The following is a 17,508-nucleotide window of genomic DNA, read 5'->3' on the forward strand; positions in this document are numbered from 1 at the left end:
TTGTTTTTTTTTTTCGTGCTTTGTGAGCTAATGTCATTGCGTGCACGATGACGTCAGCTCCACCAACCTGTCGGAATTGAGCTTGCACACATAGCATGTATTTCCGGCTCTAGTACAAATGCTTTTGTGAGTGGCAAGTCGCCAGAGCCGGAAAGGATTTATTTAGAAGGCTGGTTGTTATTATGGATTTATTTAGAAGACAAAGGCACTCACTGGCTGAGCTGGAGTTATTATGGATTTATTTAGAAGAATATGCTCATTGTTTCTGGAGCCTGGCTGGATGTATTTAGAAGTAAAGAACCTTGTGTATTTAGAAGTAAGGAACCATGAGTGTGTGTGTGTGTGTGTGTGTGTGTGTGTGTGTGTGTGTGTGTGTGTGTGTGTGTGTGTGTGTGTGTGTGTGTGTGATAGGGTAAAGGAAAGTGTTAAGCAAATACATAGCTTTAGCGTGTGCATGCATGTGTGTGTGTGTGTGTGTGTGTGTGTGTGTGTGTGTGTGTGTGTGTGTGTGTGTGTGTGTGTTTGAGAGAGAGAGATATGAGTGTGTGGGTTAGTGTTGGGGTTAAAGGGGATATACAAAATGTTAGCAGTATGAGCTGGACTGGTTTGTATTTTTGTGTCCATGTTTGTCTTACATTATTACATAGTCGTAGTGTTACGGGAAGGTTTTTTTCCAGGTCAGATGTAGGGTGTGGTTAGTGACAAGGTTACAGTTAGCCAAGATTACTAAGGTGGTGTGGGGTGGGGCAAACTTAAAATATAGTTCTTTAATACCAGTCATTAAAGTTGTGAATGTTTATTTTGTCATCACAGCAGCAATGTTTGTTTAAGTGACGATGCTAATTGTTCTCACCCTATGAGAGTTATGCCACATCATCAATGTATATCCTTCATAATGATAACATTAAAACTGGTTGGGCCAACTAGTGATCCTATGAGGTGTCTCACTTGCTTAATAAAGCAACAGGTTTGACCAGGAGAATGTCACAGTTTTCTGAAAAGTGACCTGGTGAGGGGCCATAACTTCCTGGTGGAGCAACAATGAAAATAGAAATAAACAAGTACAATGTGTTCCTAAAGAGGGGCAAATATACATCTACAATGTGCCCTAAAGATGGACAGATATACATCTACAGTGTGCTCTAAAGAGGGGCATGTATATGTGCCCTAAAGAGAGCTAGAGGTACTCAGGCTCAAACCCTGTACCTTGGGTACAGGGTAAAAAGAGCCTAAAGTCCCTAGCCATCACCACTTGTAAATTTGTGCCTCATATTTTTGATTTAAGACTGTTAATCATAAAATCTGTGGTTTTCTGGATTTTTGTGGCATATCACTGCAGGATTGAATTCATTAAATAATGACAGGCATTTGAATTTCAGACTTCATATTCTTTAGAAAATAAATGGTAACACAAAACCTTTTATTCTAGCAATTTCTAAGTTTATAAGATCAGTATTTTAAATTTGTTCTTATTTTGGGGCTGTATTCCCCCATTATTGGCTTTGTCCAGGTTTTTTGTGCTAAGAGGTGAGAGCTATTGTGAGAAGTGAGAACTGAATTTGTATTCCCCATTATTGGCTTTGTCCAGGTTTTTTGTTCAAAGAGGTTGAGGGAAGTGAAAACTGAATTCACTAAATGATAACCATTCAAGTTTCAGTCTTCCTATCATTCTGGCAACTGCTGATGTGGCATTGTGGTATGTTGCTCTGACTGTAATGTACAGGGTCCTGGGTTCGAGACTTGCCATTAAAATGCATGGTGGTAATGCAACATTTATTCTAGCAACTTTCCAAAATTATTCAAGCTATGTTTAAGATGTGTCCCTGGTTTTTTGGTCTTTTGCACCCCCCACCCGAAAAAAACTGAAACTGAAAATAAGTGCGAGAAGATGTGCAAGATGCCTTTGGCTTACACTACTGTCATTCTATTTATAGTGTGGTTGTGGACACACTGGAAGCAGACTTTTATGATGGAAATGTTCTGAACTGGGTGGTTTTGTCATTATTGGTTCATGCATTTTTTTCATTGCCTACAGCCTACTGGAAAAATGTTCAAACAATAAATGTAAAATGCACTCTAACAAGTGTGCTGTATTATACAAGGAATATAATTTAATAAAGTCAGGAAGATGTATCAGAGAAAACATGTATATTTCTTGTTTTGTGTGCAAGGGGCTAAAGATTTGAAAATAGCCCAAAGGTAATCTTTATCCACTACTGGTCAAATGCATTTTCTTTGAATGTGGCGTGGGTTTCATTGCTGTTTCAATGAATGTGAGTTACAAGGGCAGAGAAGTTTTAATGCCAAGTCTATTTTCATTGTGAGACAGTTTTGCTTTGTTTATCAGATGTCTATTGGTGTTTGTGCACTGGGCTGTAAAATCTAAAAATAAAATCCAAATAATCATTGTATTAGTAAAACAGTATGCACACATTAGTGTTTATGGTAAATGGGGTGAAACAGCCAGGAAATGGGACATTGGAATGGTTGCAGGGGGACACTGGTGCCATATTTTGGTTGTCTGTTCTTCAGTTTGCATTTAAAAGTTGGTATCCCACAAGTCCATTGGAGTGGGTGGGGTTACATAATTGTGTATGCAAATTTTATGTTAATCAGCATACAGATTTGTACATATTTTTCATGGGCCTTGTCCAGATGTTTGATCTTTCCAGGTTGAGAGGTATGTAGTGGGGTAGTGTTAAAGAGGTAATTGGTTAGAATGATAGTTAAGGTTAGTGAAATTTATAGTAAGAACAGAGTTGTTTAAAATAACTTATCGATCAAAAAGAGTTTTCTACTGGTTTTGATGGGTAAAGATTGGGGTAAGCTAGAGGAAGGCTCAAGGGCAGTAGGATACTTATCTATTTGGACAGATACAGGGGCAGATTTTAGTATTTAGTAAGTATGTCTTTAAGGTGAGTTTAAATTTGTTGAAGCAGCTAATGGTGTTTATGCTGGTTGGAAGTGAGTTCCATAGTTTAGCGACAGTGTATGAGTAAAGGCAGTGTCCGGCTCTTTTGTTTGGTACATGTACAGTTATAAGTTGTTTATTTTCAGAGCAAAGGATTCTGGTGGGGATATAGGATATTAAAATGTTCTTAACGGCAGGGCAGTTGTTTGGATTGTAGACAATTTTATGTGCTATGGATAGCTGAATGAGTTTAAGGTGATGTGGAAACTGCAGCCAGTTTAATTCATTTAAGGCTTGGCAATGATGTGAGTGGTATGAGCTGCCTGTGGCAAATTTAGTGATTATATGGTAGCAGGACTGGAGCTTATTTTGTAGAGATGAGTGCAGGTTAGTAAAAATGGGGGCACAGTATAATAGGGAGGGGAGCAAGTAAGTATTAGCAAGAGCTTTTTTGGTGGTGTTGTCCATGAACTGTTTATGTCTGTACAGGGATCCTAATCTGCAATGTTTTTTTTAATGGCATTACCAATATGGTGTTCAAATGTAAGTTTATTTTCAATGGTAATACCTAATAGTTTAGCATGAAATTTGATTTCAATTTCTGTGTTGCTTTGGGAGAAAATATGAAAGTGAGAGTCAGGTGAGAGGAATTTTGCTGCGAAGAGCAGAAGATTTGTTTTTTTTGGCATTAAGGAGTAGTTGTGATTCAGTTAACCAGGCTTCAATTGCAGTAAAGGTATTTTAGGTTATTTGTTGGAGGTGTTGTAGGTTATATGAGGAGGAGATGATGGTCATATCATCTGCATATTGGATAATAGAGTTAAGAGGAGAAGCAATGTGAAGGTTGTTGGTAAATATGTTAAAGAGTAAAGGTCAATGTGCTACTCCAGTTTGGTTGGTTTGGTATTCTGATAGGGTATTTTGCCATTTTACACATTGTTGCCTGTTAGTGGGGTAGCTATTAAACCATTGGTGGGAGGTTGGGGTGCAGCTGATATTAGAAAGGTGTTGTAGAAGTTTTTTTGTGTGATACTGTATCAAAAGCCTTCAACAGGTCTAGTAGTAATACTGAAGTAATATTAACTGAGTCGATGGATCTCTGTACAGTATCCATGAAGGAGATAATTGCAGTGCTTGTGCTGTGTGAGAGGCAAATGCCATGTTGGGTTGGGTGAGTAAGTTGTGTGTGAGATGGTGAAATAATTGATTATGGATGCACTTTTTGAGAAGTTTGGATAGTGCGGAGAGGATAGAGATTGGATGATAGTTAGAGGGTTCATTGGACTGACCTCCTTTGTGAAGTGGGATGATGATGGATTTTCTCCCAGAGGATTGGGACATAGGATTCTGTAACTGAGATGCTGATCAGTATGCTAATGGGGTATACTATGGCCTTGGCAGCAACTTTTAGGTATTCTGGTGGGAAGTCATTAAAGGAGAGAGAGCATGTTTTTAATTTTCTGTGGAGTCTCTGAATTTCTGTGGTTGGTATTGGTTGTAGTGAGAAAAGGCTAGATGGTGTAATATTGCTTTGGTGAAAGGGAGAAGAATTGTCTATAAGGGGGAGAGAGGATCTTTCAAAGTGAGGACTGCTTTTGTGGGGTAGAGGAGGAGGGAGAAAGGAATTTGATGGGGTGAGCATAGAGGGAGATGAGTCTGTTATTAATTTGTATATGATATTTATAAAATGTGAGTTGAGCATAGTGGATATTTGTGATGGTGTTTTTTCTGGGCATGGAGATGGGTTTTGTTTGGTACCAGTGGTAAGGAGATTAGTGATGCTTTTCCAGAATTGTTTTGGGTTGTTTCTATGGTTACTCAGTTGGTTAGAGAAATAGGTTCTCTTGTCAGTACATACTAGCTTTTCAGCTTTGTTTAATGTTTGTATCTAAGTTGGTTACATCCATTTTTGTTTTTATGCCATACTTTCCAGGCCTTGTCCCTATTTTGCAGAAGTCGTTTAGTGGCCTTTGTTAGCTAGGGTGTGTGGTTTGATTTTACTCTTTTAGTATGAGGAGGGGCTAGGTTGTCAAATGTGTGTAAGAATATTTTATTAAAATTGTATAAGGCATCATTCAATGGGAGAGTTTATAGTGGGCACCAATCTCAGAATTTCAGAATGTTGAAAATTCTTGTTGATCAAAATGTTTTAAGTTTCTAGTGGTCTTATACTTATGAGATTCCAATATACGTGGAGTGGATTTAAAAGTGAAAACAGGTAAGTTGTCACTGAGTATATTGCGTAGGGTCTTTGGATTTGAATATTTAAGTGGATCTAAAACTAAGATCCAGTGAAGGGTGGCTCCTGTTGCATTGCTGTTGAGCATTCTGGTAGGGTTGGTGACAAGCTATGTGGCATTTTGATGTGCATGTGGCCGTAAATACTATTAGGCAGACTACCTGCTTTCCAATGTCCCAGGTCATGTTATCACGCATAACATAATCAGCTCTGTTTTGCAGTGACTGCTACTTTTGCAGCTGTGAGGTCTCATTCTACGGTTTTATTCACAGCATGCCCAAGATATGTTGGCACTTATGCATACCTCATCTTTTTTGGATGACATTGCACTATCTTCACTCTGCTATTTAATAAAGTGTGGTCACTTTATGCTTCCTTCTAAATACCCCCTGTCTCTGAAAACTAACAGCTACTTTCCTAATTGCTTTTTCATAGAACATGCTGCAGCAAAACCAAGATATGCATGCATATCAAACTGACTATAATAACTAAAAGACACAAGCAACAAAAAAAAAACAAATATTAAGGGAAAGCAACAAAACTGCATGGATGGCCATTGTTTAAAACTGTATTTTATTTATTTTTTATTCTTCATGTATTAAGCTGAAAAGTGGGTTGGCACATGGACCATTTTAATCATGGAATAAAGTTCAGTGTCCCATTTAAACAGCTTATTAACTGTAGATCATAGGAAACAGGTTACTTAGCAAAATCATACACAGACTCTACAAAGACAGCGGTCAAAATTGATCCATGCTCTGCAGGTGTGTCAAAGAGATCTTCTTACCATTCAGACTCCAGCCACATGTATATTTGTTGGTTCATTCTTGGAGTCAGAAAAGTTGCACCTCCCTTAAACCAATGACTCAAACCCAGTTTTGTTAACAATTTGTAAATCATCAAGTTTTAGTACTGAGAACATCAACAGTTTTACAACGATGTGTCCCTTGTAGCATTTTCCAGCACTGTATTGAAAATATTGCCTAAATAACAGCTGTGAACATGACTGCTGTTATCAGTGTGATGGCATATGAATGTCAGAACCAAAAAAAAAAAAAACAGTATAAAGTTTTACCACAAAATTAACAATTGGTTAAAGAGGAAAATGATGTAAACACTAATTCAAATGAATGTTAAATATGTATATGGATGAGATCTATGATAGAAACAAATTGTATGGTACTCCTCAGATGATAAAAGTGGTATAAAAATGTCCTTTTAGGAATACTACATTTTCAAATGCCCAGCTCAAGCTGAAGGTGCAATATAGCTGCAGTCATCTTGCAGCCCTTTATACTTGCTCTCATAACCTCGTCACAATAACTGCTCTTTTAGCTGGTTCTAATTTTACTAGCTTAACCAGTTTTTCATAGTCTTATTCATCTGTGTAATGCAATTATTATTATTATTATTATTATTATTATTATTATTATTATTATTATTGCATTTATTTTTTATTTTTATTGTACCAAGAAGCAGCTCTGATCTCTGTGCTGGTTCAGCCATGTACCCGTATAGTCTGGGCCATGCTTATTGTGCACAATTTGCCTAACAACTTATTTATAAGCTGGCATACCACAATACTGCTTTACAACAATGAGCTACAAGTGCAATACATCTTGTAGAGTAAAGTTTTATCTCATCTGCCTTGACTAACATTACATGAATGCACAACTGTCCCCATATAAAAACATTCACTAAAATAAGTCTTACCTATTCAGTAATAACATAAATTAAATGGCTCAAATCTCAACATTTTCATACAAATTAAAAATTATAAGAAAAATAGTTATGTTCATTTTTAGGTTCTTTTTCCTCCTGTGCCTGCAAACCATTAAACCATCCCTATTATACTCTGCCCATTTTCTCCACAATACTATAGAATTACACCAGTAACTCACAGAGCTATCACGCAGACAACCATGGGAATTACTTATGCTACTGCTGGCATGTAATTAAGGCCTTAGAATGGTCTAACTCCATCCCCAAAGCAGAAAGATGTTGTCTGTGGCATTGAGGGGACCCAGAATACCTTCCCCCATGATAGCATGCTCCCATACACTTGGTAATGAAATCTAGCAACAGGTGGTGTCATGGAGAGCTGAACTCCTCACAGGATGTATACTAAGATGACACCCTTCCTCTGTAAGGCTGTGGCTGTCATGTACTGCTCTACTCCCCCAGCATGGTCATGTCCGTCTTGTACTCCAGTCTGTGACAAGTAGCCACCCAGGCAACTGACTGGACTGGGTCAACCAATCTGTAGGGCTTTATTCTGCCATATACAGCTAGAGCTGACTACATATATTGAATTTTAACACTTTGCATGCATTTACTAACTCTTAATAACATGCAGTGATTAAAGCAATCAAGGAAAACAATCTCTAAATTCAGGACTCTCCACATTACTGTTCAGTAGTTAATGCATTACAAACACTGTTCTGAAAGTTTTACATTTTTGAACTGAAAAAAAATGTACCCATTCTCTGTGAAATAGATCTTTCCATACAGTACAGCAGATTAAGAATATCCATAAAATAGCTTTAAAACACTGACCTTCTGGCCCCCATAGATGCCCTCCAAAGAAATTGGATTTAGGTAACATGTTTGCAGCTTGTCATCCATCACTTTCACAATGATATCACGATAGCTGCCCCTGTACCGGGTACAGAATGGAATGGAAATGGTAACAGGAAATGGGACCTTAATCCTTGTGTCTGCACACTTGATACTTATAATGTTACTGACTAATTCTTCAGCATCTGATACAATTAGTGGGCTCATAGAGCTGATTATTTTGCATTCCAGTCTCTGTACTACAATGGAGGGTGCCACGATATAACCTGCTATTGTTGGCTCACTCTGATCATCCACTTCTGCAAGAAGCCTAAAAGATCAAAATGGAATGCTGTTACTTTCTGATCCCATATTAGAAAATCATAATCATAACAGATGCAATTTCATTTTTTATCATACACTGAAAATTCTTTTAGATGTATTAAGTGAGATCCTAAGGGCTATAAAACAGATAAGAGTTTAGTCAACAAAACTAAAAACAGTAGTGATACAATAATTGAGGATTAAATGAGTGGCCTGACTATTCAGTACAGATATGATCAATTCAAGTCCTCGACAGTGGTATCTAGTAATTCCAGCATTGACAATGACATATAGTAAGCAAGCACTGTGTGACTGAGATAAGGGTGGTGGCAGATTTTCAAATGAGTCACACTGTCAAATTACATGAAACAATGCATTTTTAACCAAAAATGTTATTAAAGTTTCATAACTGCATCAATTAGATATAACAGTTAACAACAATATATCCAAATTGTAATATAGCAGTACACAAAGAGATGCATTTTCTTTTATTGTCTAAAAAAGAAGAGAAAATGCATAGCTTATACTACTCATGCATGTATAGGGTACAATCTTATTTCCTTTTTAAATAAGAAAAGAAAAGCTTATATTGCTCAAAATATGCACAAAGTACAATGCTATAAGAATTTCATAACATCTCAGTGTCTCAAAGACTGTTAATGATCTAATAAACTTTTAATGTACCTATATGACCAACAGTTTATGAACATTTCCCCATATAACTGTGTTACTTTCCATCCCATCAAGTTTCTTTGCATAACCAAAACATGAAAATATAACTATATTCAACATATTCAACAGTTGTACTTGGCAATAAATTTCATGACTAAGCTTGTTCAGATATATTAGGATTTGATTTTTTTTTTCATATATAGATCAAAGCTTTCCAAAATACAGTCCCAATGTATATGTAAAAATATAAAATAAATAAAATGCTGACCACTTAAAAACTAAAATAAAGTATTTAATAAATACAGTGATAATTAGTAAGCACTTTTGTCTCTTTAACAAGACTTCAGACAAAAATATCACAAATCGGTTAAACATTTCAATAATCAAAGATAAATCACATGACTTAATTAGACCCTTAACTTTTTCCTTTTAAGGAATTCCTTAACATTATATTTATCATTCAGTCCTTGATGACAGCATGCTTCTAATCTGAGCTGCCAACTATATTTCTTCCAGTCCAATTCATCTTCTTAATCACACCGTCTATTAAAAATCAGTCAATCACAGTAAACAAAACAAAACAAAACAAATGTTTAGTATTACTTCAAATGCCAGAATATCTTGTTAAAACATTTGTAAAATCTGATAACTAAACTGAATGCAGGTACTTATAAATTATACATGACAACTCCCTCATAGTTCCTATATAGAAAGCCCTGCATCGTCTGCAACAAGCTACATAAATCACATATTTACTCTTACAGTTGAAATCTCCAAAAACATCTATTTCTGTTTTTCTTAAGACAATTTTGAAGACCCCTGTATTTATATATTTGCAATAATTACAATTATCACATCTGTTCGTTTGTCTCCTAGGGCTAGGTACTGGAGACAGGTTACTAAGATGGGACTGAAAAAAATCTTTTAAACTTTTTGTCTTTTCTTCAGTTTGTGAGTGTGGACTTCCAGTTTTTAAAGAGCACAGCAAGAAGGGCTGATACTGTTTGTGAAACCCATATCTGTGTTATACATGTTAACCTTCAAATATGCCTATCAGTCCCCAAAAGCCAAAACAAGAGTTTTGTGTGACTATCAGCAAGACTTCTCTGCTCTTAGGTTGCTTCATAAATGGATACTTGTGCACACTGAACTTACCCAGTCAACAGATTAACAAAAAAGCTAAGTACTTTTTTTGGCAAATCAATGATATTCCCATCTTTAATGATGTGGCACTAGCAAGGCCATAGCAGCCTCTGTGGAATCAAACCAGCAGAAAGTGCTTCTCACTTTGCTAGTAAGATCACACAATACTTTAAATGAGTTGAGAAGTCATCTTTATAGCAAAGTTGCCATATCCCTGTACACAACACCTGTCATAGATCAGTCCAAACAATGGTGGGCCCTGCAGCCTCTCATATGGTATGGCTGTCCTTCTTTAACTGCTAGCAGTGATCTCAATATTACCAATTTTCATCACTGTAAACACAATTTGGAGTGGTTTGAAAGAAGAGTTAGTTGGTATTAGAATTGCTGTCGCTTTCCTCTAGAATTAGAGACAAAGACATACTTAGGAGAAAAGACCCTGATCAGAATCTTTTATAAAACACTGGTATGTTAACTTAGAACTTCCCAAGAAAATGTTCAGTCTTATGAGGTTCAGAACTTAATTTTGAACAAAAGGTAGGGATGTCCCAACAAATTAGGAATGTTGAGAAATATAGACTTTAGAGCTAATGATTTGATGTAATGCCTTGGGCATCAATGTTTCTTGATACAATGCAGCTTGCTAGCCCCCACAATGTTCTCCTTAAACCATTAACCACAGTTCACTCTTCCATTTATGTTTTTCCAGGATCTCAATTTTATTTTAGAACTGATTGATGACAATTTTGTAAACTCTGATAGTCTGCTGCAAAGTCATTTCAAGATCTGCAGTCTTTGTTGCCCATTTTTCAATTCCCTTCCTAGTTCTAAAACACTAGCAATGCTGATTGGACTAAAATTTAATTAGCACTATTTACAGATGAAGTGCGTTGGGGCACATCTACCTCCGTGTTACCTTCTACGGAGGTTTCACACTTAGACAGACATGCCACTCAGTTACTCAGGACGAGTGAAGGCTGTTGAACAATATTCATGATGCAGCAAGGCACTCACCTGACTGAGCTGGATTATTTTGTTACATTGCCATTAATCCTAATTAAGTTGTGCTGTGATTTGTGCCTTTTTAACAGTTTTCCACTTATGTTCTCAGAGACCCGGAATCATGTCACTGCCATGCCTGCTGCATGGAGTACTAGCTGTCATTGTAAAGTGAAAAAAAGCTACAAGAACTGTTGTTGTAAAGTGAAAAAAGCTGCAAAAACTGTTGTTGTAAAGTGAAAAAAGTTGCATTTTATGCTAAAGGTGGCTTTAACAATGGGTTTCCAAAAAATTAAAAATAAAATGTTATTGTACAATATGCAGTCCATTCACTAATCTGTATGATGACAGGTATGTCCCCATCAATATTCTCTATTTTTTACATTTATATGTATATTCAGCTATTCTTATGTATTAGGTTCTGATGCAAAAATAAGAATGATTTATTCCTGAAACAAATGAGAAGCCTAGAACAGGTTTCCATCTGGTGGCAATCAATTGCTACAATACATTTAAATTTCAGCTGATGTTAATTCTGGTAGTGTGTACTGAAATTTACAAGTACCTATTCAAATGTTATATATTTATGCAATATAATAAACAAATAGCACTTCCTTCATCTCAGCATCTGCTTCTAACACAATTACACATCATCTTTTGCTTTCATATCACACGTATAATTTAACAACTTTTTAAAGTAATGTAAATGACATCACCTGCACTGACATTCTTGAATTGCTATTTGTAGCAACATTTATTCTTTTTCATGTTGCTTTTTACCATATTATTTAATTGAATTTATTATATCCCACTGCATACTTTGCATCTCATATTATCCATACTGCTTTGCATTTTGCAGATTTTTTTATAGCATTTCTTAACTTACGGTCTGGGAGTATACCAAATGTCTTTATCATAGCATATTCCCAGTTTACTACTGAAATTTATTTTGTGTTTCATTCCTATGTAATGTATATTCTTTAGCCTAGTGACCTGGGTCAGGGTGAAAAGGGTCATTTGACTACAGAGCACTTATCACAGAAACAGCAGAATTTTATTAGCAGGACTGAGCTTGTGTTGGGCATGAATACAGTATAATTTCAGAAGTCTATACCCGGGTGTAAAAGGAAATATGAGAACGTCACCAATGAATGAAAAGAACATGTCTGTTTTGAACCTGTTGTTGAAGTGTAGTTGCGACAGGTTTTTGACCTGTTGTTGAATTGTGGTTGCTAGCTGACATACTCTGCCCTATAAGGATGGGCTTAAATATCACATCCATCTCCATCAATATTCTCCACATCATCCCTTACCTTTACAGATGACATCATGACATCTCCTTTCTTTTAAACCAAAAACAGTTGCTGATGATACGTGTCTAGTAATGAATATTCAGTAATTATTTTTCTTTCTCCTTTAGGACCTGAGGAGTTTGCAGCACCAAACACATTATCTTAGATTCATAGTAATCCCTAGTTGCTTGTTACAATCACTTTATATTTTATAATTTCAGTATTAATGCTCCAATCCACTAATTTTCTATCTCTAGACAGCAGCAAGATAAACTAAAATTACTTGTATTTATGACAGAGAATAAGGTGAAAAAGAATATTTAAGAAGTTTGTAAACTGGACAGATGACATATTAAGTTGCAGAAATTTGTCTAATTGAAAAGTGAAGACAGTGGTAGACTCATAATATAAACATCTAGGTATATGTTTAATAAGGCTCCAAATTTCAGCTGTCATATAGAACAAATCACATACACCTTCTGTATGCAACTCATTTTATGTCATAGAATGCCTTGCATTCTTTTCCAAGTGGTTTATTCATCTTTCAGCAAAGATATACAGAATCCCAGATTAGAGCATACTTTGTCAATAATAGGGCATTGTTAATCATATAATGCTAGAGTATTACAGAGTAATCTGAATAAAATCTGCAAAGCTAAATTTGAACTCAAGTTTGAGTCTGAGCCCAAGAACATCGCTGTCTTTCCCTACATGAGACTAAAAATATCTCAGAATGATTGAAACAGCTACCCTTAATGTTTGGCATAATTCTCTTCAAACCACTGTACTTAAACAAGCACATTGTGCCCTGGAAACTTCTATGTATCCTGCGTATCCCTTGGCCTCAAATTAAAATGCAAAATGATACATGATCCTTTTGTATCATGCCTTCCACAACTTGAAGGAAGTAGCCAAGGAAGTCCCCAATTCTTAAAAGCAGTGGAGTGTGTATACCTGGACAGATGACAACTATACAGACAGTAGACTGAAGAAACTAGAAGACAATAATGTTGAGCTCCAGATAGTCCCAAGGCCCTGTATTCAGGCACTTCTGGCCATCAGCTGTGATTTTCCTTACTCAGGCCATCTGAATATAAAGCATAGGAAAAGAAGACTTACGAATTACCACTGTTGGCCCTGTACTGTAAAATATATTGGATGGTAATGCAGGATTTCTGAGCACTACCAAAAGCTTGGAAAGTAAGGAGGCAAAGCCAAGCTACATTGCTGCCTCTACATTTTATTGAAGAGCCATTACAAAGGGTGGCCATAGACAATGGTGTGCTTCTCAGTACCTCAAGATCTACAAGTAATAGATAAATCTTGGCAGGGGTAAACTTTGCTACTATGTACCATGAAGATGTGCCTTGTCTTCCATTGAGGCAAGGAAGGTAGTAAATAGTCTGTTAGAACATCTCAGGAAGGCCTCCAATAACTTTTGCTGGGACAAAAGAAAGACAGGAGCAACAGGTTCTCTTTTAGCCACAGAAAATGAAACAGTCTCACATAGTCAGATGCCTTCTTTAAGGGTAGTACAGATGACATGTTAATGCAGCCTGAGAGTTAAGTATCTAACTACTGTTGATCTGATACAGGTTTACTGCCAAGTACTGTTAACATGCAGAAATGGATATGTCAGCTTTTATTACTCTAGTTAGATTGTATGAGTATATTAAAATGAACTATGAAAGTAAAAATGGTGTGGAATCCTCCGGGAGGCTGACAGCTCACATCTTGGAAAGAGGTGGAGGCTGTGCTTTGCTTATATGGTTAATATTAATATTTGCAGTTAGTCTCGGGAAGAACATTTTCACCATATAAGAGTGATGCTGTGCTGATTAAAATGGGAAGGATAACTCTAGAGACAAATGTGTGCCAGGTGGGAATGGCAGAGCTGTCCTTTCTTGATTACTGGGCATGTGGTAGCAAAATCAAGCCAGATCTTTCCATGGTAGAAAATATTCAGGTATGATTTGCTACTGTTACCAAATAAAGTTGGAATGAGAATCCTTGGATAGGAAGCTATTGTACAATATTTGTCCCTCACAATGGCATATTAGCCATGCTACTTATAGCCCATGTCAGAAAGAACTAGTCAAAATGTTATTTGGACCCAGGCCTACAGCAATCAGAATGGCACCTCCAAACTTTCCATTGGCATGCATGCGTTAGCAGCATGGTATGGAAGAAAGGTCTGCCAATTTAATTCCATTCCACCCTCATCTAGAAAACTTTGGGGATAATAGTGGCTGTTCATGGGGTCATTACAGGGGTCAAAGACAGCACAACTGCAATGGGTGAGCCATCCTTTCAAGAGAAAAGGGTTTTTTGACCAGACTACCTAGCCTGGTAACAAACAAATAAGTAAGATATATCAGAGCTAAAGCTTCACAAGGATTATTGAAATAAAGTTAGTCTTCATTAAGGAAATTACTTTAGATATGAAACATGCATTATGATTAAATCAATTGAATGTGTTAATGAAACGTTTCTGAGAATACTAAACCCCAAATCTGGAAACGTGCATTAATGTGCAAAAGATAGCACATCTGGGTATTAACAACACCGACAATGATGCAGCATGGAGTATAGCAGATGTATAATATACTGACAAAGATGCAGTATGGAGTATGGCAGAGGTATAATATATGACAACAATGCAGTATGGAATATGGCAGAGGTATAATATACTCACAATGATGCAGTATGGAGTAACGCAGAGGTATAATATACTGACAATGATGCAGTATGGAGTATGGCAGAGGTATAATATACTGGTAACAATGCAGTATGGAGTATGGCAGAGGTATATTCCAATGATGATATAAAGTGGAGAGAGGCAGAGGTATAATAACTGAATAATGATGCATATGAGTATGGCAGAGGTATAATATACTGGTAACAATGCAGTATGGAGTATGGCAGAGGTATAATATACTCACAATGATGCAGTACAGAGTAAGGCAGAAGTATAATATACTGACAATGATGCAGTATGGAGTATGGCAGAGGTATTATATACTGACAAAAATGCAGTATGGAGTATGGCAGAGGTATATTATACTGGCAATGATGCAGTATGGAGTATGGCAGAGGTATAATATAATGACAACGATACAGTATGGAGTATGGCAGAGGTATAATATACTGGCAATGATGCAGTATGGAATATGGCAGAGATATAATATACTGACAACAATGCAGTATGAGGTATGACAGAGGTATATTGTACTGTACTGACAATGATGCAGTATGCAGTATGGCAGAGGTATAATATACTCACAATGATGCAGTACGTAGTAAGGCAGAAGTATAATATACTGACAATGATGCAGTATGGAGTATGGCAGAGGCATTATATACTGACAACAATGCAGTATGGAGTATGGCAGAGGTATAATATACAGGCAATGATGCAGTATGGAGTATGGCAGAGGTATAATATACTGACAACGATGCAGTATGGAGTATGGCAGAGGTATAATATACTGGCAATGATGCAGTATGGAGTATGGCAGAGATATAATATACTGAGAACAATGCAGTATGCAGTTTGGCAGAGGTATACTATACTGAAACAATGCAGTATGAGGTATGGCAGAGGTATATTGTACTGTACTGACAACGATGCAGTATGCAGTATGGCAGAGGTATAATATAAACTGACAGTGATGCAGTATGGAGTAAGGCAGAGGTATAATATATTGACAGTGATGCAGTATGGAGTATGGCAGAGGTATAATATACTGTCAACAATGCAGTATGCAGTATGGCAGAGGTATACTATACTGGCAATGATGCAGTATGAGGTATGGCAGAGGTATATTGTACTGACAACAATGCAGTATGCAGTATGGCAGAGATATAATATAAACTGACAGTGATGCAGTATGGAGTAAGGCAGAGGTATAATATAGGGAATCATGACTCTACATTGACACCTGTTTCCTTGACAGCAAAAACTCCAAAAATGTTTCACTAAAAGCACTTTCTGTGAAACTCGGAGGATTTTTTTTTTTTTTGCCTGGAGGCAAATCCCCCCTGCACACCCCATGTGGAGGAACACCCCTACAACCCTTAAACCTATATATACCTACTCTGAGGTCACGCAACTGTGGAAAAAGGGGAATTCTCCACTGTCACCAAAAGTGGTTTCAGCGAAACATTTTCACTGAAACAGCAGTCACTACTGACACTGCCATCGAGCTGGTGACAGATTCCCTAATGCACTGATGATGACAGAGTATGAAGAATGATAAGTTATAATGAAGAAGAAAAACCCAGTAGCAATGAAAGGCAGTAGTGGTAACATAAGGAGAGGAATTCGTTTTTTATCCTTTGCTGAGCGTCTTAGCCCTACTAGGTAAGTGGTGTCTTCACAGGGGAGATCTGAAGTGGATGCTTTTCTACTAGGGAGCTTTCCCTACTCTTTTTAATAGGTGCCATAGGATCTTGTACACCCCCTGTCTTGAGTTGCCCCCACCAGATGGGATCTTAATTAAGGACAACATACTTAGAAGTACAGCAATCACCAAATGCTGTGTCAGCAATCCAATCAGCTTGAGAGTGAATAGAACTCATCACAGGCTTCTGAACTTCCAAAGGCAAGTGAGCTACCTGTTGTACCACTAACACTGACAGCACATTTGCAATCAGAAAAAATAGTTCAAGTGATTGGAAAACGTACTAAGCAGGTAAAAGAGCATACAGATTAAGATGCAGGATTAATTTACCTAAATCGCTGTAGTTTAAGATCATTCTGCATGCACGCAGGCAGTTTACCCCATACAGAAGTAATGAGAACAGAGAAGGAATGGCCACTTGCATTTAGCTTATTGCACTAGCTATTTAGTAATAATATATTAATTATTTATTTAATTTAATAATAATTTAATAATATTTATTTAATTTAATAATATATATTAATTAGATCTAAGTACACATTTCCCTTCTCTAGATAGTCTTACTATATTCTCTTTATCTCACTAAATGCTCACCATCAGTCCCTCTCCAGTTAGTCAGCTCATTTGGTCCCTCTCAGTGGCAATGTGACCAATGACTGGGGTGACAGCTCAGTGGAGAGGACAATCATCCAGCTAGGTGCAAAGACTATTTTATGATTTGGACAACCAAAGAGAATCAACCTTGTTTGGACTCACCCCTCAGCAGACTGATATTCAAATCAAGGGACTCAAAAGTGAGGGCAACAGTCACCTGCAATCTTCTTCCTGCCTCAGCCTCAATGCTGCAAATTTTTCCAGCATGACAAGACTAAGCTTCAGTGCCCACTTTACCATAAGCGGCCAAGGCTTTTCTAATTATCCCTAATGTTACCTACCAGTGTCCGACATGAGTCTGTTTATCACCACGTG

The 17,508-nt window shown here is 37.0% G+C and overlaps 1 protein-coding gene across 1 annotated transcript in view; it reads right to left on the reverse strand.

Annotated features, from left to right (window-relative positions):
* DTHD1 (death domain containing 1) overlaps positions 1-17,508 on the reverse strand; it is a 363,334-nt gene that overhangs the window by 341,932 nt on the left and 3,894 nt on the right. The window contains exon 2 of the mRNA XM_044062088.1: positions 7,707-8,037. Coding sequence (XP_043918023.1) covers positions 7,707-8,037 — 331 coding nt within the window. The remainder of the gene's footprint in view (positions 1-7,706; positions 8,038-17,508) is intronic.

The sequence above is a fragment of the Protopterus annectens genome, chromosome 2.part1 (assembly GCF_019279795.1).
Source record: "Protopterus annectens isolate FY-2018-M chromosome 2.part1, PAN1.0, whole genome shotgun sequence".
NCBI classification, from domain to species: domain Eukaryota; kingdom Metazoa; phylum Chordata; order Ceratodontiformes; family Protopteridae; genus Protopterus; species Protopterus annectens.